We start from the raw sequence: 23,061 nt of genomic DNA on the forward strand, positions 1-23,061 counted from the left end.
TGAGACTTGTATAAGCAATAACTCCACATGCACCCCTCCCCAACTCCGGGCAACCTCCTATTTTCTGTATCTATGGATTTGCCTGTCCTGGGCACGTCATGTAAATGGAATCATACGACAGTTGGCATTTTGTGTTTGCCTTATTGTGTGAGGTCCCCCCATGTTGTAGCATGTATCAGATTTAAGCCTCTGGTTGTTCAGCGTTTCTTTGTGGAATCGAAGGCTTAGAGCTTCCAAGTCTGCCATTTTCACACTTCTTGCCACTAGTTTGTCTGTAATTTCATTTTTAAATTTATCAAGGAAATGCTTGAACATAAATTTAAGCTGGAATACTATTATAAATACACACACACAGAAAAGAAAAACCACCTTGAGGCTCTTACCCATTACCACCCTACTTCTGATGCTATTTTTCAGAGACAGCCATGTGCAAGTATTCCAGATTGTATGTTCTAGACATTGTGACCATGTATCTAATACTGTGTTCATACGCTAAAATATGTGTATACTTTATGGTGTTTCTTGCTGCTTGAGGTTACATATTCTCTGTTAACTTCTTACTGTGGAAGAAGAGAATTTAGCTTAGTTACATCTCAGCTCCCTGATATGATTCTGCTCTATGCATCCATTCACCCAGAATAGTTATATCACTAGGACGTTTGGCCTCAAGGTTTAATAGTGGAGCTGTGTATTGATGCCCATCTCTCCATTCTCATTGACGAGTGGGGCACTAAGTCATGACCGGAGCCCTGAGTGCCAGAAGCCCCCGTGCCTGCCCTGTTCCCTACTGCTTCCTTGCTGGGGACTGTAGGTCCCCGTGGTTGCCTACGAGCTCTCACATTCTTGTGTTATGGAATCAAGGTTTTCCTTCCAAATTACATCAATTAACAACTATCCCAGAATAGATAGTGGGTTGAAGACTCTTGTTTCCTATAAATGGTCTTTGGAGTGTCCTTTTCATTCAATGGGAAAGCAGAGGAGGGAGATGGGGAGGAAAATGGGAAATGGGGAGGAAAAGAGAAAGTGTTGCCATCATTAGTTAGGAATGGAGTTGTCCTGCACTTCAGTGTCGGTCTGAGAGAAAATCTCTAAGTAGGGGGACAAAGTCTGCTGCTTTGCTACCCAGCAGTTGTGTGCCTCAGTGTCACCGTGACCTGCCAAGTGCGATGGGTGGAGTGTGGGCTTCGCAGCCAGGGCTGGGTTCACATCCATGCTAGCTATTGAAATTGTGTCACATTCTATGACCTGTGGAATCATATTCTCATCTGAAAAGTGGGAATAATTGTACAATCATTGGGTTGTTCTGGAATCAGAAATCATGTACGTAAAGTGCCTGATAGATACGTACTCACTGGATAATCTTGATATTGGGGTCATCTGTCCTTAGTTTCCTCACTGTTTGCTGACGGTTTTAGATGTAGCCTTGGAGGCAGAAGGAACGGTGGGGAGGAAGAGCCGAGAGCCATGACCCACCCCCGTGTTCGAGGGCTGGAGGAGGAGCAGAGAGCTGGGAATGGTGATTCCCACGGGGAAATGGGGGACCAGGAGAGCCAGCATATCAGAATTTCGGGAGGCTTTACAGACCAATGCATCCCACCTCATTTCCTAACATTCCCATGTAGCATGACCAACCGTCCGTGTTTGCCACCAAAAGCCCCTCGTCCGAGAAGTCCCCCATCCCCTACCACACGCGTCTAATGGGTCAGTTGCTGCCACTCACGCTGACTAAAGTCACCACGAGGGTAACCCACTGACCTCACTCCAGGAGCTGTGCTGGCTTTAGCTATTTCAGGAGCTGGGGGCTCTCGTGGAGGAGCTTGCTAAGGGCCTGCAGGAAGGCAGGGAAGGCAGAAACCATGCTCACATGATACATGCACCTCCACCTCTGACTCATGTCTTCTTCTTTTTCAGATCACGCAGTGTAAATGACAACTGGGAGTTCACACAGAGCTTTGTGCGGGATTTGGTGCACAGATTTAAAAAGTATGGCTTTTCAGCTCTGTGTTGCAGGGCGTTTTCCTCTCTAACTGAGTACATTGCTATTTAGATGCAGTGGACATGGGACTGCCTCAGGTCGCAAAGCTCAGGGCAGTGTTCTGAAGCAGGAGAGAAGGACAGATCCCATTTGCTTCCTAAGATCTCTGCAGCCTTGCCTGGCTCCTTCCTGGGAGTCAGGCCTTGTTTTCAGGGGCACAGTCTTCCCTGGAGGACCTCACAGATTAGGAACTAGGCAAACTATTGAACACTGTAACTAAACATCTGGACGTGGAAATTTTATCTAGATCTTGAAGGATGAGAAATACAGGGTAACAAGAGCCATGAAGGTCATTTGAGCAGTAAGGGGTGTATTTGGCTGAACATGATTAACATGGGAAGGCTGGGAGATGAAGCGAGAGGTCAACTTGTGGCCAAGGCAAAAGAGGCCAATAATGCCAGGAGGGAGGGCTTGCATTTCCTGCTGTGAGTCATAGGGAGCTCTGGATGATGCGTGATCAGAGACGCTGGTGGCACTCCAGAAAGACTGGACTCCAGCTCTACTCCAGGCCGAGAAGTCTCATAATGGTGGGCAAGAGCCAGGACCGGTGGGGAGCTCATACAGGGACCTGTGGGAACAATGTAACTAAAGGATAACGAGGGCCAGGTGATCAGTAAAAAGGGGACATAAGGAGAAAAGGGAGGGGAGAATATGAATGGCTGATGAGAGAGGATAATTTCTTTGAGATGAGGGGGAGGGAGGTGGGGAAGATAGTCCAGGGAGGAGGAGAAGTGAAAGAACCAAGAATTTGACAGGAGAGGAGAGGCCAGCTTGGGAGGGCCCTCGTGGAAGAGCACGAAGCTGCCTATCTCCTTGTGCATGCAGCAGCCCTGTGTGCGTGTGTGTGTGTGAGAGAGAGAGAGGCAGAGAGAGCGAGCAGGCTTTTGGGATTCGGGTCTACAGGGTGCTATGCCGCACTCTGACGAGAGGGCTGCACGCCTTCCAGGCCTCATAATCCTTCACTGAAGTGATGAGAACTTCTGGAGTCCAGGAAATGGACTCCACACGAAAAGAGACAGAATGGAGAACAGGGAGCTTGGTGGGCACCCCCTCCCTGTCGCATATCAGCATCACTTCCAGCCTGGGTGTATAGTTGCTCACAAGCCCATGTTTCCTCCCAAGCCCCAAACAGCGTATGTCGTTCATTACCTACTCGACACACGGCCGCATCCACATGAAGCTGACCTCGAACAGGTAAGTGTTTCACTGATCCCCTAAAGCAGACCCGGCGATCAGGCCACAGGGAGGGCCAGGGAGCAGAGGGGGCCCCTGAGCCCGCACTGAGGAACCCACTGGTGTGCAGGCACGGCTGCCCTGGACCCTCCCCTCACTGCCCTCCCTGACCCTCAGCCCTGGCCCCCTGGGCCCCGCTGCCGCCTCTGCACTGACACTGGCTGTACCCCGTGCTAGTAGACAGACTCCTCCCCTCAGAGCCCAGCCCTCCACCTGACCCTAGTCCTTCCCTCTGTGCTCTATGCTTTCCCTAGAACAGGCTGACGGTGAAGATTCCCTAATCAGGTGGCGCAGATGTGGGGGGCCTTTTGGGACACAGCCCGGCACCTGCTGTGTCACCTTCTGTCCTGGGCCGCTGGGGAAAGAGGGAGCCAATCAGAACCAGGGAGGAAGGGATGGGTATCAGCCAAGTGTGGGTGCTTCAGGAGGGGAGCACGTTCCCAGTGGGTCTGGTCAGGTGAGCCCAGGAGTGGGTCCTGATCACCAGGCTGGGACAGGGTGCTGGAGGAAGGCCCCGTGGGCCTGCATCCCAGGAGGGTCTAGGTGGGAGGTGGGACGTAATGGAACTTCTGAGTAGCAGGGAGGTTAAGATTCTCATGGAGGAAAATGACTGGAACCCCCCTGAGAGTGGGAGGAGCACCAGACAGAGCCTGAGGACCCTGCACTGGAGGGTCCCAGGGCCTGTGGACAGGAGGGGCCAGGGTGAGCACGGTGACCTTTCCAAGTGCTGCCTTAAGTGTGCAAGTACAGTGTGCCCTCAGCAGGGCCCCCGGGGGGGCGGTCGTGCTGCTAGTCACACTGTGATGGAGTCGCAGTTGGGATCTCCCCGTACTTACCATGGACAGTCAGGGTGGACCCCTGGGGGAGGCCCCCAGTTCTGCACGGCTTAGACAGAGCTGAGCACAGAGAAGACCAGGCCATCCTTATGGGCCTAGAAAGCAGCGTCCCCTCACCACCCTGCTCACCGGATAGGGACTGGGAAGGTGGGAACCAGGCCAGCCATTGCCAAAGGCACAGGACAGAGGGCCGGGGCAGGCCTCCTTGACTTGGCCCTCTCCCGTCCCGGCAGGGCTGCGTGCAGTGCAGATGGACAAGGACAGCCTGGGGCTGGTGGGAATAGGCAACCCCTCATTCCGTCTCCCACCTGCTCTGACTTATTGTTTTTTTTTTTTTCCCAGAAAAATAATAAACAATGCTCTTGTTGAATTGCTCAATGTACGACCTTCCGGAGCCATAAATATGCAGCACGGATTGAAAAAGGTACAGAACCTAGATTTCTGAGATGTGGCTGTGCTTTATCAAGTTCTCAGAGGGTCATCATTGGGTCATCTCACTGTACCCCCGAAACACTTTGTCCTTCATTTTGTTGCAGGCCAATGAGCAGATCGAAAGAACACGAGCTGCAGGTAAGTGAGCTGCTTCCTGCCTTCTTGGCAATGGTGTCCGGGGAAAGAGCCAGGCCTGGGCCTCAGTGAGGTCGGTGCAGACCGTCCCTGGCCGCATCCAAGCTCTGACTCCTGGAGCCAGCCGCTTGCCCTCTCTGAGCGGCAGCCTCCTGCTCTGAGCAGTGGGGATGAAAACCACCCCGTGATGCTCCGCAGCACACCAAGGGGTCGCGTGTGCGACTTCGCGGTTCCTAGGAAATGCGAGGCGCTGGCCCTGGAGCTGGGCTGCCTGAAGAAGAAAGGGGGAAACCCAGCGGGTCCTAGAGCGGTGGGGCCTCCGTGTAAGAAGGGAGCCTGACCTTCCCCCTTGCTGAGCACACATTCCTCCCTGACTCTTTCTCCCTTCAGCTCCTTCCCTTGGGTTGATGCTCCTGCTCTGTGTCTCCTGTAGTATTAAAGTCTTGTGCCTGCCCCAGAAACATCTTCATCTTGGCTGTAGGATCTAGGAAAGATGTGTGGGCCCAGGGAAGGACTTTGAGCTGGGGAGGGGGTCTCCTGCTCACCTGCCTCTGACCTCAAGCCCTGAGCCTGGGTCTACAGGTGCCCGCGGAAGAGCTGTGGGTGAGGCCCAGAGCTGGAACAGGCGTGCGTGGACCTGCGGGAGTCTTGCACAGGAGGTGTGCCCGCTCCTGCTTTTGCTCATCTGGAAGGCTGATGCTTATCCTGTGAAATTGCTGGAGTTGCCTTTCAGGGGAAAGGTTGTACCGTCTGGTAGAAGTGACAGTTCTGTAGGAAGATCCCTAAGCTGTGCTCAGTCTCCTCATCTGCAAAGTGGGTCCTGGGCTAGGGGCCCTTCTTGTTGCATGATAAGCTGCAAAGCCTTCCAGACATAAGGGAGGCATGTGCTCAGGTCGGGGTGGCCTCTCCCCAGGAGGGTGAGGTGTGGCGAGCAGTGCTTGGATCCTGGAGGCCTGAGGCAGTTTGCTCTCATTGACCCAGACATGCCTCGCCTCTCCCACAGGAGCGAAGGTACCGAGCCTCATCATCGTGCTGACAGGTGAACAACTGCTGGCAGAATCGTTTGCAGAAACACAAGTTGAAGTGAGTCGAGCCCATTGTTACCAGCCTTTGGGTCCACATATTTGGACCAAATTTATTATACCCAACACTTCCTCTTTCTCAGGCTGCAAAATCCAAGCAGTTGGGGGCAACTCTGTATTTCGTGGGTGTGCAAAATTATCAGCTATCCCAGGTAATTCTGAGCAGGTAACGAGGGGTCCACTTGTGAGTCTAGCTGGGGAAAGCTTCAAGGATGGCTCTCTCAGGGTCACCCAGAGGATGGGCCTGTACCCACCAAAATGTGCCTGGGGAGTGGGGTCGGGGCCCTCTCACTTAGACTGGGCCCAGGGAGTTGAAAGATGTGCAAGGTGGCCATTCACAATGAATAACAAGTGTTGTGTAAGGCCTGCACAGCAGAGGTGAGGGTGGAAGAGCTTTCCCTTCCCTGAGGGTGGGCTGCTGGTGGGTGCCAGGGTCTAGCCCCCGGTGTCTGTCTCCTGGGATGGGGACCTCTGCGTCATCACCCCTGGCTGTGGGCTCAGGTCATCTCCTCTCCCTTTCAGCTGTTGGAAATTGCTGGTGAAGAGGATCATCTGTTTCAAGTGGACAGTGGATACCCTGGACTGGAAGACATCGTTGACCCAGTGAGTGAGGGGGGATGAAGGGGGCTGCACGCCGTGCCCCCGCCGTTCCCTCCCGTGACCCTGCCACTCCTCTCTCTCTATTTCAGCTCATACTGAGCTCATGTGTGCAGATTACGTCTGTGGATTTCTCCGCTATCTGCACCAGAGGTAATTACTGGAGTGTCTGTTGTAAACACAGAAGTGTTTGTGTGTGTGTTTTGTGAATGTGCCATGTGTGTGGTGGGACTGGTGTACGTGGTTCCAGTCTGTGCGGTGTGTTTGAGTACACTGTGTGTGTGTGTGGTGTGTGTGGTGTGAATGTGTATAATGTGCTGTGTGTACGTGAATGTGGTGTCTGTGGGGGGATTGTGGTTTGGAATGCGCATTGGGTCCATAGAACGTTTGTGTCAGGTACGTATGTAAGTCTGTGTGAGGTATGGTGCCTGGGGTGTGCTGGGGGTGGGCATGTGCTGGCATCTTTGCTCAGGTTTGTAATGGGCTCCCTATCACTTTAGAGCGCACTGAACAATGGCTGGGTGACTGTACTGCAAAATGACCGCCACATAAGTTTAGTGTAATTACTTTCTTTAATCTCACACCCAAAAGATTAATTAGGAAATGTAAAAAACTGTTTTAAAAAACCTGAATGACACTACCAAATGGGACCCAACCACATACCACCAGGACAATAGGTCGAACTATTTAGAAACCACCCCAGAAATCCAAGTCTGAGTAGTGTTTGAAATGTAATTTGAATGGGTAAGGGACCTCCGGGATGATGGCTTCCAATGGAGCCAGCTTTTGGGGGCAGCTGTCTGACTCCCCATCTTCTGAACATGCAGTGTGGAGGGTGCCTATCAACCCCACACATGGGGGCCTTCCGTGCTCCTCCTGGATTAAGCGCCCAGCTGTGCAGCCAGTTTGACATCTTCATTTCTGTGATTATGTCTGCTGGACACACAGGCCACGGCATCTGACTAACATGAGAAGCCACAATTGTCAGTGACCAGTGAGGGTGCCAGTCACCATTCATCCCCCATGGAAGCCAAGATGAAGTGACAGGTTCCCGCCACATGCCCTCTACCAGTGTGGCCCAGAGTTTTGGCTCTGATCTGTTATACTGCTGCCTTCTTGTCAAAGGCCACTACACAGAGTGACGGTCACTTGAAAGTACAAAGCAGAAACCTGGCCCCCCAAAGGAAGTAGAAGAACCTGTTTCATCAGGCTGCCCTGGGGATGCAATCAGGGGGCCCTGAGGAAGCAGGCAGGGGCTGGGCATGAGTCTCAAGGGCTCCTCCCTGCCCCTAAGCCTGTGCCCCAGCCTGTCACAGGTACAAGTGCTCAGAGAGGCCACTTACCCACCCCAGGCTGACCACGGAATCTGAGTTCACTAGCTGACAACCTGCAAGGCAAGCACCCCTCTGCTCTAAACCTCATTTGCTGCAGAGGTGGGGTTGGGCAGCTAGGCTACTGTAAGCCCAGCCTCAGTTTCCCACCCATCCTCTGAGGCCCACCTCACAGGAGTCTCACCCTCAGAGCTGCTCCTGGTGGACCACCCCCTCTGCCTCCCTCTGCCTTTGGTCTCCGCCTCTCATTAGTCACTTGTCATCCAAGTTGCACCATGACTTCTGCTGGGCTCTGTCCATGATATTATTTCTATCACGCAGCTTTCTGTTTCCAATCTTGTATTATGCAAAGCTTAAAATCTTCAGCATTGGAAACAATTGTACAATGAGCCCCCATCTCCACTAACTGGTCCTCAGAATTCCTGTGTGACCATATTGTCTGGTCATGTGTGGAACCAGTCCTTGCTGGCTCTCGCTCTCTCCTTCAATGACCCATCTGATTTCTGAAGCCTCTCACAGTGAAATATCGACATCAGGCTACCTCCCATGAAACCCTTCAGTCTGCATATCTCAAACTAGGGACTAATGATCGTTGAGAGTTCTCTTTCTGAAATGGTAACGGTGCCATCTGACAAGGCTGGGAATTGCACGGGACCCTGTGTGAGTCAGCCCATGGACATACAGACTTTGGCGCTGCCCAGGAAAAGCCCCTGGATGCCCTCCCAGGCAATTGCCTCCAGCCCTGCCCCTGGGGGCAGCTCCCCTCCTGGCATTTCCTCCAGGCAGTCCGCTGCTTTGCACCTCTCCTCGGTGGGCCCACGTGCTATGAATGCTGGCTCTGGCCTGGCGCGCTGGGCACGGTGGTCTGGCATTCATCCTGCCTGTGTATTTGCTGGGGATGCTGGGGCTGTTCACCCCCGGGGGGCCATGCTGGAGGAGGGGCCTCGAACTGTTTTCCTCATGAGACTGGCCATTGCAGGGCCTTCTGTGCAGTAAGGGACCCTCCTGCCACCAGCCTGGGTAGCCACTGTCCCTCCACTATGATGAGGGTCCCCGTTGGTCCCATCCCACTCTCTCCCAGAGAGAACTACTGTGAGGACTTCACTATACTTATGTTACATACCTGTGTAATGAGAACTTGATTACACGTGTGCACACCTATCTCAGTAAACTTGACAAGGATATTTCCATATTAGTGGGATTATGCACTACATAATATTTTCCAGCCATCTGCACAGCAGTCCGTTACACTGAAGGACCAAATTAATTTAATTAGTCTCCCTTGTTCAACAGTAAGATTGTTCTGAAGGAGATGCTACTACAAGCCTCCCTGTGGGGTCTTCCCAAGCGTCCCTCTCTGTGGGCATGGGCAGGGTTCTCCTGGGATCAGTAGCAGCAGTAGAATAGCTGCAGGCAGGGGACGTACAGGTGAACAGTGTGTGAGCAGTGTGGGGATTCTCTCCACGAGACTGTGCCGGGCAGCACGTGGTGTCCCAGCCCCTACCTGGCCGCCCCAGGGCAGTCAGCTCCCGCTGTGCCCCTGCCAGTCCTGGCGGTCAGCCTCCCTTCCTCACCGCCCAGCTCCACCTGGCCTTCCCAGGGAGCTGCCTTCCACCCCCTGTCCTTGGATCCCAGGCAGCCTGGTGTATAACTTTTCTCCCAGAAAAAATGCCCTCCCTTCCAGAAAGGCTCTGCCTCCCGTCCTGGGGCTGCAGGTCCCTCTGCGCTCTCAGAGCTGGTGGTCAGTGGGAGCGTAGTGGGGGAAGTTCAGCTGCCTGCAAGCTGGCCCTGCTCACTCTTGGATTCTCTTTCTTGGGGTTTTTGCTGTTGGAGGAACAGGGTGAGGGCAGATAGAATGAACAAGGAGCAGCTGTCTGGGCAGAGCACAGTCCTTTACCTCAACATCTCTGCTGCTCAAAACCCTGAAACCTCATCCTGGCACCACATGCCTACAATTCCCAGAGTGAAGGAGACCCCAGAGAGCTGTAGTTCCTGCAAGATGGCAAGTGGCCAAGAGCAGGGCCTGAAGGGCAGCAGGGACACAAGGCAGGGGATGACACATGGTGCAGAGGGGCGCTGTGCACCGTTCCCAGGGGTGCCGGCCCCTGCCATGCTCTGGGCTCTCAGCCCTGCCCGGAGCTGCCACACTCCCTGCGTGTCACAGACACGGGAGTAGAGGCTGTTGCCAAATTTCTTCACAAGGCTCAGGCCAGCTAGGTCCCCTCTAGGGTTTGAGGCTCAGCAGTCACAGCCCCATGAGTTGAAATCCAGAGGAGCTGCATGATAGGTGTTCAGCTGGCTCTAGAGCAGAGGTGGCATCCTCTGTGGTCCTGGATTGGGCACTGAGATCAGATCCTGACCCTCTGACTGCCAGGTGTTGGGGGAAGCCACGTACCCTATTGAAACCCCACATTCTGTTTCCACAAGAATGGGCCTGGCTTCTCGGGTTTCCATTCTGCCATAGGCCCCCAGAAAGAGGGGGAGCAATAGAGAATTGACTCCAGGTGGCAGAAAGTCCCCAGGCCCCCAGATGTGCGTGTACAGCTCAGACATGACCCAGGGCTGACTCACCAGGATGTCTTGGCTCCTCTCTCAAGAATTTAAGGGTTGCTTGGTCCCTGCCTGTGCCCATTCGGGCACCTTGGTATTTCAGAGCAGAAACCCGTGGCTGGGTTTGCCCCTCTGGAGGGAACTAGGCTGGGTGCCTTAATGGATGGACTTCATGGGTCACGGGAGGTGGCGAGGGGCACCTGAGTGCTCGAGGCCCAGCCCAGGCTCCTGAGAGTGGGCCCTCAGTGACCCCTGGGGAGGATCTGGCCAGGGGGTTGCCCAGATGTGGGTTCAGCTACAGCTGCCTCCTCCCTAGAGTTTGGGGGGATTCTGTTTTTGGGGCGGCCTGCCATAGCTGTGATCTGAGGAAAATACCTCAGCACTTCCTCACAGAGACGTTTGGATATTACTCTTGCAGATAGAAATGAAGTCAAGGTTTTTGGAAAAGGTTTTAAAAACATACAGAAGGATGAAGTTGTCTGTCGATTTCGACTTGGAAAGGAAACGGCAAGTAAGTAGCCCCTCCTTCCCTGCAGGGACAGCTGTCCCACAGCAAGCCAAGCCTTCAAGGCCCGTGCTGACCATTCACTATGTACACAGTGAAAATAAGCAACATGGGCAAGGAAGGGGTAACTGGTTGGGAGCCTGAGCACCTGCCACTCGTGCCCAGGACTTAATCGGACCCCAGCACCATCCCACCCCTGGGAGCAGCCTCTCCTGCAGCCCTGGCGGGGTGTGGGGTGGGGTGTGCCCTAAGAGCTGCATCCCCCTCCCTTTCCTGGGCTCTCACGTCCCTTCAGAGGCAAGGACTCGAGTCCATTAGTCTGTAGGAGGGAAGTCGAGGCTGCCCCAGGGCTCTGAGTGTCTGCCAGATCCCCTGGATGGTGTGTTCACTTGAGATTGAAAGACGATGCCAAAAAAAATCCTAAAGAATCCACTCCAAAACTACCAGAACTAATATCTGAATTCAGCAAAGTTGCAGTATACAAAACTAATACACAGAAATCCTTTCCCCTAACCATACTTAGCATTTAGTTTTCATTATGAACTCCAACAAAGGGGTAAGAATGTTCAGAAGGTCGTAGCTAATCTGACAGTTGAGTCAGCAGCACGGTTCTTGGTGTGAGGTAGGTGCTCTGAGGAAGGCAGAGAACAGAAGCCGACATCTGCCAAAGGGTGGGCTCTGCTTGCCAAGGGCCACAGGAGGGGAGACGGGGATGTGGGGACATGTCCATTCACATTCTTTGCTTGTAAATTTCTTCCAGGAATAGAGGCTCTATCTGTGCAAGATACCTCCATTACATGCCCAGGACCGAAGTTAAATAATCAGCACCAGTAAGTGAAATGCTCAGGGAACGGGTCAGACTTGGCACTATGGCGTGAGCTGCATAGGGGGTGGCTCGTCTAGCCGAGCTGCTCACACCTGTTGTGGGAGAGCTCAGGGCTTCCTGTGCACCCACCTGTGTGGGTGGTCCCCTGAGGGGCTGTGATCCCCTGTCACCCAGGTTATATCAAGGAGGGCAGGATGCAAGAGGGGATGGGCCCCAGGCAGCCTTTCAGGGCCAATCCAGCATACCCTGTCATAGAAAAGAGTTTGGAAGGTGACACCAAACAGCCAGCCTGGCCACTGAGCCCATGGCCACGAGGGCATCTGGGCCATGCAGGGCTCCTCACGGCCCACTCAGCCTTCATTGCAGAGGTTGACCTCATCTCGCCTGGGGTGGGCTCTCCTGTCCCGTGCTGCCTCCTATCTGGTGTCCTGAATGCCCACTGATCAAAGCCATTACAACGAGGACCACTGTCAGGCTGCAGGTTGAGCCAAGTGCACGCACTGTGCCATCTGGGCTGCTGGTCACCGTCTGCCCTTTCTGCGCCTTAGGGCCGTCTTCATCGATATCAGCCTGAATAATGGCCTCTCCTTTATCAAGACCGATTTTGATGTCAGCAGGAGGAACTGTGTGACTTCCTGGGTAAGACTGCAGCCTCCCTCTGGGACTATGCTCAGTCCATTCACTGGGTGGAGAGACACACTGGGAAGCAAAAGGCAGGAACAATGCCCAGGGCAGGCCCAGCAAGCAGCTTGTGCAGCTGGTCACCTGTGCAGCACGTCACAGCCACTACAGCCCCTTAGCCCTTCACTGGGGAGCTGTGCCCCCACTCTCAGAAGTGCCCTGGGCCTCCCTCTGTCAAAGTGTCTGGGTCTGTGCAGCTCCTCTGCTCTGTTGCAAGCCAAGGGTCCCTGAAGGCACATGGCACCGACCACTTGGAGCTTCAAGCGGACTCCGGGACAATGCTGAGACCGGCCCCCTGACTCCCACCTTGCCGCCTCCCTGGCCTGGTTCTCCTGGTGGGGAGTTCAGAGCTCCATCTGGGTCTGGCTTAGGTGAGGGGTGGAGGCTGGAGGCTGTGTGCAGGGAGCTCGAGTCCAGGCCCTCAAAACTGGGGTCCCAGACCCAGGAGCCCTGGAGGCTGAGACCACCAGTGGCCCTGCATAGTTGAGGTGAATTTCCACTGCACTGGTGCTCTGGCCCAGCTGTGGGTACAGCCCCTGCCCCCAAGCCTAGCTTCCAATAGCCCTGACTCTCCTGTGCATGTCTGTTTATACTTATTCCTGGATGTCTCCTCACAGATCAGCAGGCAGAACTGACCCATTTGCCCATCAGGATCCCACCCAGTGACAACAGCCCTTCAACAGGGACACTGGGAAAAGGACTCAGGAGCCAGCTGGTGTCTACTCCCAGCACAGTGGCTTCTCCCCCAGCCCTGGCCTGGCCTCTCCTCTCCTCTGGCCTGCCCCCTGGGCACTGAGTCAGTCTCGCCCTGTTCCTCTCCCACTTCTCTGAAGCATCTCAGTTGGTTTAACGCTTCAGGACTTGCAGCACCTGAGTGCACAGATGCAGTGAGCTTCTCCTTGGCCATGAGTAACAACAGGACAGGAGCCCCCATTCCTTACGGGCCTGCCCTGTACTAGGACGGGCTATGAACTCTAAACCTCAAAGCTGTCCACTCACTCGCTCCTACAGATGTGGAAGTGCAGGTTCAGAGGGGCTGAGCGGCTCTGTGGAAGGGGGCAGGGAGGGTGAGGCTGTTGGGAGACAGACCCAGGGTGCTGCCCTAATCCTGCTATTCACCTTCATCCCGGCCCCAGCAGCGCCCCCTGCACCTCTTGTGTGCCTTCACTGGTGTGCTCCTCCCCAGACCCCTGTGCTGTCAGCCCAGGCGTGCAGTGGGAGCTGCCTGTGGCTCAGCACGGAGGATGCCAGACTCCCTGACAGGGCTCTGGGGCGGAGCCTTTGAGTGGGGTCTTTGGCCCAGGGCTCTTCAGGGGCCCTCAGGGTCCAGCCCTAAGCTCCTTGTCCCGCTGGGCCCTCTCAGAGTGGGGCAATCTTGAGTGTAAAGGTGGATTTGGAGGTGTGGGTTGGGATGCCAACTGATAGGCACCACAGGTGCACCGAGGACTAATCATGTCTGCTTTCTTCAGGAGAGGACCCCACCTGCCCTACTGGATGCTGTATCACCAGCTGCCCAACGACATGCCCTTCCACCTGCTGTGCTGGGTGACATACGGCATGTTTACCTGGATGAAAAGTCTTACAGTCCAGTCCTCAGTTTCAAACCTCTCTACTGGGCTGTGCCGCTCGCGGTGCTGCCCTTTCTCGTGCTGCTGTGCTGTTGTATCGGGCGATGGTGCACTGCATGTGTGAGTGACCCCTGACTACACAGCCCTGTGGCCCCGGCCCTCCCCAGCCTCCCAAAGTATCGGAACTCCTGGCTGCCCCAGAATTCCGCCTGTGGGAAGGTCCCATCAGTTCCGAGGTCATCACCTGAGCTCATGGAGGCTCAGAGCTGCCCTCCCATTCCTGGGCACACAGCATGGCCTCTAAGGAGCTTTGTGCCTCAGGCTTCCCTCAGAGAGGGGACGTGTGGACTGCCCTCCCCCTGAGGAGAAGTGACCCCAGGCCCTGACTCAGGCTTCTGAAGGACTCAAAGGGACAAAGGCCAGGGAGACACCTCTACTGTGGATTGGAGAAAACACAGAACCTGCCTGGGCTATGATGTCCCCACAGGGAGGGCCAGGTGCCCCAGGATTCGTCTCCTCTGGAGCAGCTGTGCCTTTACAAACAGACATGGCCTCTGCCCATCTCTGGAGCCCTGTCCTTCCCTCCCAGTCACTACTCAGGACCATGTTGTTCTGGGCCCCGTGCTGGGCAGGGGACAGAAATGAAGTGGCCCCAGTCGTGCCATGGCAACTCCAGGTCTGGTGTCTTGTCTGGCCTTGGTCCCTGGGGTACTGGGGGAAAATATGTCTCCTTCATGGCATGTGGCCAGTGTGCTGCCTAACCAGAGCAACAGCAAAGGGCAGAGGCGGGCCCCGGGGAGGGTGGGCGCAGAGGCCTGGCTAGCTGGGCTCCCAAGGACAGGTGTGGGGACACTGTGGGAGGAAGGACCCCCAGAGGTGTGAGAGGGCAGCACCAGCAAGACACCTGCAGGTCTGAGATCTGCAAACTGGGGGCATGAGGACAGGAAGCCAGGGTGCTGGGTGGACTTCCCTGAGGGCTGTGCGCAGGGGAGGTTCAGGGTGTGCGGAGGAAGGGGAGGGAGGAGCAGGAGGGGAAGGGGAGGATCTCTTGTCTTCATAAGACATAAAGGCTGCTGATGAAAACCACCTGGTTAGACACCTGTACCAGCACCAAGCATCCCAGGCTGAATGTCTCCCCGGGGACCCACGGGGAAGTGTGGGCTCAGCTCAGGCAGGTGGAGCCAGCTGGCCGCAGACCCGCACGCAGCGAGCACCCAGATGGACACCCAAAGCCCTGTTCTGTCCCTGTGCTGCAGAGCAGGTCCCCTCCTGGGGGCATGGCTGAGCCAGAGCCCTTCTCACCCTGTGTTTATCACTCCATCTTTCTGTTTCCCAGAAGCCGCCACCAAAACCAGACACGGTAGGTCATGTTTGGTTGTGGTGGTGCCAGAGCCTGAGGGCACACTGGCCTTCACAATGAGGCCCCCCTCAGCCTAGGGAGACCTCCCCGCACCCTGCAGCTCTCATGCCCTGAGCAGAGAGAGAGGGGCCCCCTCTAAGATGTGGGACTCACAGTGTCACACAGAGGGCACCCTTCTCGTGCTCTCATCAGAGCCTGACCAAGGGCCTCTGTCACTGAATTAGCAACTCGGGCCTGTTTCAGCAACTGCTATGATTCCCACTGAAACAAAGGGGCTTTTGTTCAATCCCCAAGGGCCTGTGAGTAGGAGGCTCTTCCATAGGACTCAGGTGAAGTATGGTAAAGAAGCTCGGGTTTCAGGACCTTGTCCCCTCCTCTGGGCTCTCATGTATGTGGCGCTGCATTTCACAGGCCTTCATCCCTGAATCCTGGCTGAGAGAGGGGCTACGGTGGGGTTGGCCTTCGGGGCAGCAGGGCTAGGGAGAGTGGAGGGCATCTTATGTGCATTAGGCTGTGAGGGAGGCCCAGCCCAGGTGCACACAGAGCCCAAGTATCAGGTGAGCAGGCATGGCTCACCTCAGGTGGGTGTCCCGGGGCAGGAAATGAGGGTCTGGAGTTAGTGGAAGGTGGGCCTCCCTGTCCGGGTCAGTACCCTGTATGGATGCAGGTGGCCTGGGGAGACCAATCTACCAGGGTCACGTGAGCACAGCTCTGTCCTTGCAAACCCTGGCCACCCTCTAAGACACAGAGTCCCAGGACCAGGTCTCTCTAAGGGAGCTGCCTCAGGGAACGAAGGGAATATGACAGAATTTCTTGCCCTTTTGGGGACAGGCTCATTTGCAAACTAAGAGTTTGCTGGCTTTTCCCTAGGACGGCTCTCTCTTAACGGACAGGGTGCGACTCCTTGGTCCTTGAGTTCTCCCAGCAAACATTGCGGAGTGGCCAGGAAGTGACAGGTGCAGGGCAACAGCTACAGCGTCCCCACCCCAGGAGCTGCCTGCAAGGAAGCAGACACTGTTTTCTCTTTCTAGATCCCGGCGTCACTGGGAAAGAAGTGCCTTACGGTGATTATGTCGTGTTGTAATAAAGACGAAACGACAGCGCAGGTGAGAAGGGCCCTAGACAGGTGCTGATACCCCAGGCTGGGCTGAGGGAGGACAGGGGCAGCCGGCTCCTGCCCCACAGACACGGGCCCAGAAGGCCGGGCTTCTGTGGTGGTGAGGTTATGGGTGCTGGGCTTCGATCACCTGGCGCCACAGTACAAGACACCGTCCGGGCCCTAGAGGCCAGGGAGAGAGAAAAGGCACGAGGGCTCATATTCCCTCCCCCCCGCCCCCAGGCTGGTCCCAGCCCCCGGGGCTCCCCCTTGGCACGGGCCCAGGCTTCTGGATGTGGGTGGCTGCCCGACAGGTGCCAGTCAGCGGTTCTGGCAGAGCTTGTCGTCCGCCCCAGCAAAGCTCGGGCTTCACTGGCCCGCAGGTGGATCGGGGAGAACAAACTGAATGGCATGAGCCCACACAGGGCAGGGAAAGCCGGGGAAGGTCTGTGCCAAGTTCTTTCTTCCATGAACACTCCCTGGAAATGTGAGTGTCACCTGCTGCTCTTGCAGAGGTCCCCTCCGCAGAGTGAGGGAGAGATCTGCAGGGTCCCTGTGACCCTCTGGGAAAGGGTGTCGGGCGCCTGGAGGAGGGGCCTGGAGAAACCATACCCCCACAGGAAGAAGTTCTGGGCAGCCCCAGCAGCCTCTGCACATGGCTGATGAGACCAGCAGGGCCACTGCCTGGCATCAGAGGTTCAGGTCTCCTGTGGAAGGTGGGCTCTAGGTTCTGCCCAGTGGAGTCACAACCCGGAGACACCATGCAGGGGCAGGGGCAGGGACAACAGGGCCAGATAGAGAGTTCAAGCAAGGGGAGGCAAGCGACCAGAGGGTGGACAAGAGCAAGCTGCTAGGATGGCCTTCGTGCCCAGCAAGGTGAGGGTGGGGACCCCGAGCAACTGTCTGAGATGGTCACCTTTCCAAGGGCCCAGCTCAGGCGAGGAGGGTAGCAGAGTGATGGGTTCTGGGCATGTACAGCTGCCCAGGGTTTGGCCAGGCCCCTCAGGACCACCTCTGAAGTCGTCCCAGCAGTGCTGTGAGCCCAAAGTGACCACCTGTTTGTTCGCTGGTGGCACAGTGGGGGTCTCAGAGGTCATGGAAGTGGGCGAGGTCACCCCAACAGTACGTGGCAGCACGCAGGATTTCTTACATGAACTGAGCTCGTGCTGAGGAGAGCTGTGCCCTGTGCACGGGCTCCCCCCGTCTCCCCTGCCACAGCCCTGGAGACCCCAGGACTGTAGTGTTCCAGCTGGACATCCGGACCCTCTCACAGGTGCTGGGGTTTTGGCTCCTGCTCTTTAAGCCTTCAGTGTTAGAGTCTAGGCCTCAAGGTAATGATGCGCTGAGAGGCTTTGGTGTCACTGGGCCCTGCAGTTTCTGCAGAGCAGGAAGGGCCCCAGCCCAGCCTGATCTCAGCGCCAGCCAGCCAGCCCAGTGTGCCTGGGGGCATGTTGCCAAGGAGTGGCCTTGTGGCCTTGCACCTACTAACAGAGGCAGCCTTGTCCACTTCTGCTCTGGCAAACAGGCCGTGTCTCTGCCCCACTGCCTTCAAATCCCAGAGGAGTCTCTCTCCTACTGCTCCCTTACAGAGCATCCCTCCTACACACACACAGACAGACTCACACACACACACACACACACACACACACACACACACTCTCCTACTGCTCCCTTACAGAGCATCCCTCCTACACACACACACACACACACAGACACACACACACTCAGACACACGTCCTGATTCTCTTCCCCGTTGCCTGAGCCCAGGGCAGCCCACAGTTCATGGGAAACGACCCTCGTAGATCCATCAGGAGAGTCAGGTTCAGGATGGAAATCTTGCCCTCTCACTGAACGGGCGCCCCAGGCAACAGAAGGGCTCCCAGCAAGGGTGACCCATGCCACCCCCTCTCGAAGTCCTTTTTAGACAAAATGGGTGTCATTTCCTCCTACAGCTCCCTGTAGCGACCAAAGCTTTTGTTTACACACATTTAGAGAATTTGATCAAAATGACTCTAAAGTTGACCTCAAAAAATAAACAGTTAAGTATATGCCCAGGAGAGAACATTTAATCTCTTTGGGACCTCCCCGTGGGCACAAGAAGACTGACGTCAGTGCCGAGAAGGGGGATCCAGGTCCAGTGTTCTGGGGGCTGTAGGGCCAGAGTGCCCCCAGTTTGGCCTTAGGAAAGTGGCATGACGGACAAGGTGTGGGGGGGATGGGTGAGGAGAGTCTGCAAATGTGCAGTGGGCTTGAGAGGTGGGGGTGTCACCGGGCCCCTCGTGGCCTTTCATGCACTACCATAAGCAGCCTTGTTTGTTCTGCTCTCGCAAAAAGTCAGGGGCTAGGCCAGGGGAGTGGACAGCTCTCCAGCGCAAAAGCCCCAGGGGCAGAGTGGGAGCTTAGGGACACACAGGGCAGGGTCACAGGCTTTGCATGCATGCAGGCCAGGCTGGTGACAAGTGAGGGCCTTGGCGGTGAGGAGTCTAGCAAGGCAGCTGGGCCCTGGAGCTGGATTCCCAGGAGAGGGGAAGCACAGCTGAAGGTGGCAGCTGCCAGGAGCTTCTTCTCGGGGAGGGTGATTTTGTGAGGCCTGCAATAGGGTGGACCAGAGTCAGGTGCCCAGGGGAGAGGAGACGCTCGAGTAGGCCTGAGAAGGGAGGCCACGGGCCTGGCCAGGCAGTAGGCACACAGGAAGGTGAGTGTGGACTTCCTGCCAGAGACAGAGGAGCCCAGGACAGGAAACGGGCAGAGTGCGCTCTGAGGCTTGATGCAGGAGAGACAGGTTCTCGGAAGCCTGATGTTAGCGCGCTCCATGGTGCCCGTAGGCAGACCTGGCGGGGGGATCAGTGGGATTCGGGCCAGCAGGACAAGGGTGGGCTTGAGAAGACAAGGAACGTGGCCAACCCCATGAGTGAGGGAAACTACGGCCTTCAGCCCCCACTTCCACTGGCTTCTCAGGGACTTTCTCTCTCTCTCCTGTTCCCCACAGACAGGTGATTCTGCTGTCCCCCTGCTGACGCCCGTCGTGGACCATCCTGCCGCACACAGCATCAACCCAGCTGCCATTGCTCCATCCCCAGCAGCACGTGCTCATGGTGCCAGGGTGCCCAACCTGCCCAGCTGAATGATGCCACTCATACCTGCTGCAGCCTGGACGCTCCGGGAAGCCGCACTGCAACTCTAACCCCATAACACGATCGCTACAGCACCAAAACCCCAATATTGTTTTTTGTTTGTGTGTTACTGTTTTATATTTTGGTATGATTCATATACACTTAAATGAGCAACGTTGTGGTTACTAGATTACCCCCATTATCAATTCCCCCCCACATGCCCCATTCCTGTCACTGTCCGTCAGCATGTAAGATGCTATAGAGTCACTGCTTGTCTTCTCCATGAAGTACCGCCTTCCCCGTGCCCACCCCCTATATTATGTGTGCTGATCATAATGCCCCTTTTCCCCCTTCTCCCTGTCTTCCCACCCACCCTCCCCTGTCCCTTTCCCTTTGGGAACTGTTAGTCCATTCTTGGGTTCTGTGATTCTGCTGCTGTTTTGTTCCTTCAGTTCTTGCTTTGTTCTTATACTCCACAGATGAGTGAAATCATTTGATGCTTCTACTTTCTCCAGCTTGCTTATTTCACTGAGCAGAATACCCTCTAGCTCCATCCATGTTGTTGCAAATGGTAGGATTTGTTACCTGCCGCTTGAGGACTATCAGCCCTTAGGTATCATCCCATGTTGCAGTGGGACTTGGTGTAAGTCCCTTTTATTTATTTTATTTTATATTTTTATTAAGGTATTATTGATACATACACTCTTATGAAGGTTTCACATGAAAAACAGTGTGGTTACTACATTCACCCCTATTATCGAGGCCCCCCTATACTCCATTGCAGTCACTGGCTGTCACTGTAGTAAGATGCCACAGAGTCACTATTTGCCTTCTCTGGGCTACACTGTCTACCCCATGATCCCCCCCACACCACGTGTGCCAATCATAATACCCCTCAATCCTCTTCTCCCTCCCTCCCCATCCACCCGCCCCCTCCCCTCCCCTTTGGTAACCGCTAGTCCCTTCTTGGAGCTGTGAGTCTGCTGCTGTTTTGTTCTTTCAGTTTTGCTTCATTGTTATGCCCCACAAATGAGGGAAATCATTTGGTACTTGTCCTCTGCCTGGCTTATTTCACTGAGCAGAATATCCTCCAACTCCATCCATGTTGGTGCAAATGGTAGGATTTGCTTCTTTCTCATGGCTGAATAGTATTCCATTGTGTATATGTACCACCTCTTCTTTATCCATTCATCTACTGATGGACTCGATGCTTCCACATCTTGGCTGTTGCAAATAGTGCTGTGATAAACGTAGGGGTGCATATCTCTTTTTGAGTCTGAGAACTTGTTCTCTTTGCGAAAATTTCTAGGAGTGGGATATTTATATTTTTAGTTTTTTGAGGACCCTCCATATTGCTTTCCACAGTCATTGAACTAGCTTACATCCCCACAAGCAGTGTAGGAGTTCCCCTTTCTCCGCATCCTCGCCAGCATTTCTTGTTCTTAGTCATTTCTATGGTGGCCATCCTAACTGGTGTGAGGTGATATCTCATTATGGTTTTAATTTACATTTCCATTGTAATTAGCGATGTGGAGCATCTTTTCATGTGCCTGCTGGTCATCTGAATTTTTTCTTTGGAGAAGTGTCTGTTCAGATCCTCTGCCCATTTTTTAATTGGGTTATTTCTTTTTTGGTTGATGAGGTGTGTGAGTTCTTTATGTATTTTGGATGTTAACTCCTTGTCAGATATGTCGTTTACAAATATATTCTCCCATACTGTAAGATGTCTTTTTGTTCTGCTGATGGTGTCCTTTGCTGTACAGAATCTTTTTAGCTTGATGTCGTCCCATTTGTTCCTTTTCGCTTTTGTTTCCCTTGGTGTTTAGTCCCTTTTAGAGCATCCAGTGCACTCCTGCTGGGCTCATCAGTCCAGGCCCTGCTGAGGGGCTACAGCCCACATTGTCTTTTGCCCCGGATGCAACAAACAGTTTTTTAACCATCGGGTCACATCAGAGTCAGGCTTTCCTTCTAGCCACCATACCTGGGCCAGTTCATCTGCTTCATCAACTCATGGGGATGCCAGCAGCAAATGGCATCTGCTCTCTTTTAGAATTTTGATGAGAATTCAGTAAGTTGGTGAGTCCATTCAAGCTACTTGCAGGGCCCCAGCCTTAACTGTCTATGGTCACATGGCCATCCATCTCACAGGGTCTTGACAGGTCTGTCACACTCAAGGCCTAGAAGGCCTTGGCCCATTTTTCAGCAGTGAAAGAAAATGCACGTCTCATCCTAGGCCCACCTGATGCCCATTCATAACACATGGTAGAAGGGCTTCATCATTAGTGCCAAGTGTGAGATACACACTCTCCAGTAGCCTAAAGGACCCAAAAACTCTTGCAATTGTGTGATGGTTGTGGGACTGGGAAAAGCCTGAACTTTATCTATAATCACTGCTTCTGGGGTAACTTAAGTCTACCTGACCAGAAAACCCCCAGGAATTTGACTGACAAACCAGGACCCTGAAACTTGTTGCTCTTCACAGCCCATCCTTTCTCCTGTACGTGTTGCACCAGTCTAGGTGCTGCGCAATGTTTGTTGCATGCAGGACTTCTGGTAAGAAAATAAACAGTAAGCATGATACCATCAACATAATGCTACAGTACACCATTGGCAGGTTCTCCCATGCTGCAAATCCTGGGCTCCAAGTCCATGACACACAGTGGGGCTGTGGAGGTGCTCTCATGGAAGGACAGTGACAGCCCACTGCCATCCTTCCCATGTGAAGGAAAACTGTTCCTGACTGTCCTGTGCTGTGTTTATGGAGAAGAAAGCATTAGCAAGATCCACAACATAATATGTCCGTAGTTCATGACTTAGGGTATTCATGAGGGCTGTACTAGAGGGCACAGCAGCCTGCAGAGGGGTATGCCTTACTCAGTTCTCTGTAACCCACGGTCATATGCCAGGAGCCATCTGGATTTTTTACCAGCCACACCAGGAGATTAAAAGGGCTATTAGTAGGCCTTATAATGCCCATTTTTCCTGTTCCTGGAGGGGTTCTCCAATTTCTTTATGCCCTCCAGGGAATTTGTATTGCTTGGCATTAGACACGTGCTGATGCACAAGAAAAGATACAGGCAGGTGCTTCGCATGTCCACTCAGAACTGCCTTTACCACACATATCCTCAGTCTGAACTCACCTGCAGTGGTCTGCAACCATAGGCCCTGGAGGATATCAATCCCCAAAATATATTTAGAGTTTGGAGAGATATACACAGTATATTTCTTCGGGTATAGATGCCCTATTCCTCACAGGATTCAGGCTTGATTAACTCTGGTGGCCTTACCTCTGTATCCAACTATAACAGCGGGGGTCTCTGCAACCACTCAGGGTTGCCATAAATCAGTGAACATTCAGCTCCTGTGTCTGCCAGAGCTGGCATGTGTTGAACATTCACTGGGTACCAATGAATTGATGTTTGAGCATGTGGCCTCTGGTCCCCACCTGGTGCCCCGAAGCGGGTGCCTTGACCCTCCACTCAGTAAAATTATAGCCCAATCTCCTTCGTGTGTGGGTTCAGGTGAGGATGGTTCACTGTCCAGCAGGAAGTCTTGCAGGCTCACAGGCCAAGACTGTGGCTTTGTCTCCATTTCTTGATTCTCAGCTGCTGGAACCACTGCTCTGGCTTCAGTTGTTACCACAGCTCCAATAAAATTCTGTTCAACTTCCCATGCAATTTC

The 23,061-nt window shown here is 54.2% G+C and overlaps 2 protein-coding genes across 2 annotated transcripts in view; both read left to right on the forward strand.

Annotated features, from left to right (window-relative positions):
- LOC130681230 (anthrax toxin receptor-like) overlaps positions 1-19,547 on the forward strand; it is a 28,962-nt gene extending 9,415 nt beyond the window's left edge. Inside the window, exons 3-16 of the mRNA XM_057493836.1 lie at positions 1,912-1,983; positions 3,158-3,229; positions 4,447-4,528; positions 4,641-4,674; positions 5,675-5,754; positions 5,837-5,905; positions 6,276-6,356; positions 6,443-6,503; positions 10,650-10,742; positions 11,497-11,566; positions 12,111-12,201; positions 13,713-13,931; positions 16,203-16,277; positions 19,257-19,547. Of these exons, the coding sequence (XP_057349819.1) occupies positions 1,912-1,983; positions 3,158-3,229; positions 4,447-4,528; positions 4,641-4,674; positions 5,675-5,754; positions 5,837-5,905; positions 6,276-6,356; positions 6,443-6,503; positions 10,650-10,742; positions 11,497-11,566; positions 12,111-12,201; positions 13,713-13,931; positions 16,203-16,277; positions 19,257-19,391 (1,234 nt within the window). The 3' untranslated portion in view covers positions 19,392-19,547. The remainder of the gene's footprint in view (positions 1-1,911; positions 1,984-3,157; positions 3,230-4,446; positions 4,529-4,640; positions 4,675-5,674; positions 5,755-5,836; positions 5,906-6,275; positions 6,357-6,442; positions 6,504-10,649; positions 10,743-11,496; positions 11,567-12,110; positions 12,202-13,712; positions 13,932-16,202; positions 16,278-19,256) is intronic.
- Positions 1-23,061, forward strand: part of LOC130681231 (anthrax toxin receptor-like) — a 54,974-nt gene that overhangs the window by 4,604 nt on the left and 27,309 nt on the right. The window lies entirely within an intron of this gene.

Source organism: Manis pentadactyla, chromosome 16 (genome assembly GCF_030020395.1).
Source record: "Manis pentadactyla isolate mManPen7 chromosome 16, mManPen7.hap1, whole genome shotgun sequence".
Classification (NCBI taxonomy): domain Eukaryota; kingdom Metazoa; phylum Chordata; class Mammalia; order Pholidota; family Manidae; genus Manis; species Manis pentadactyla.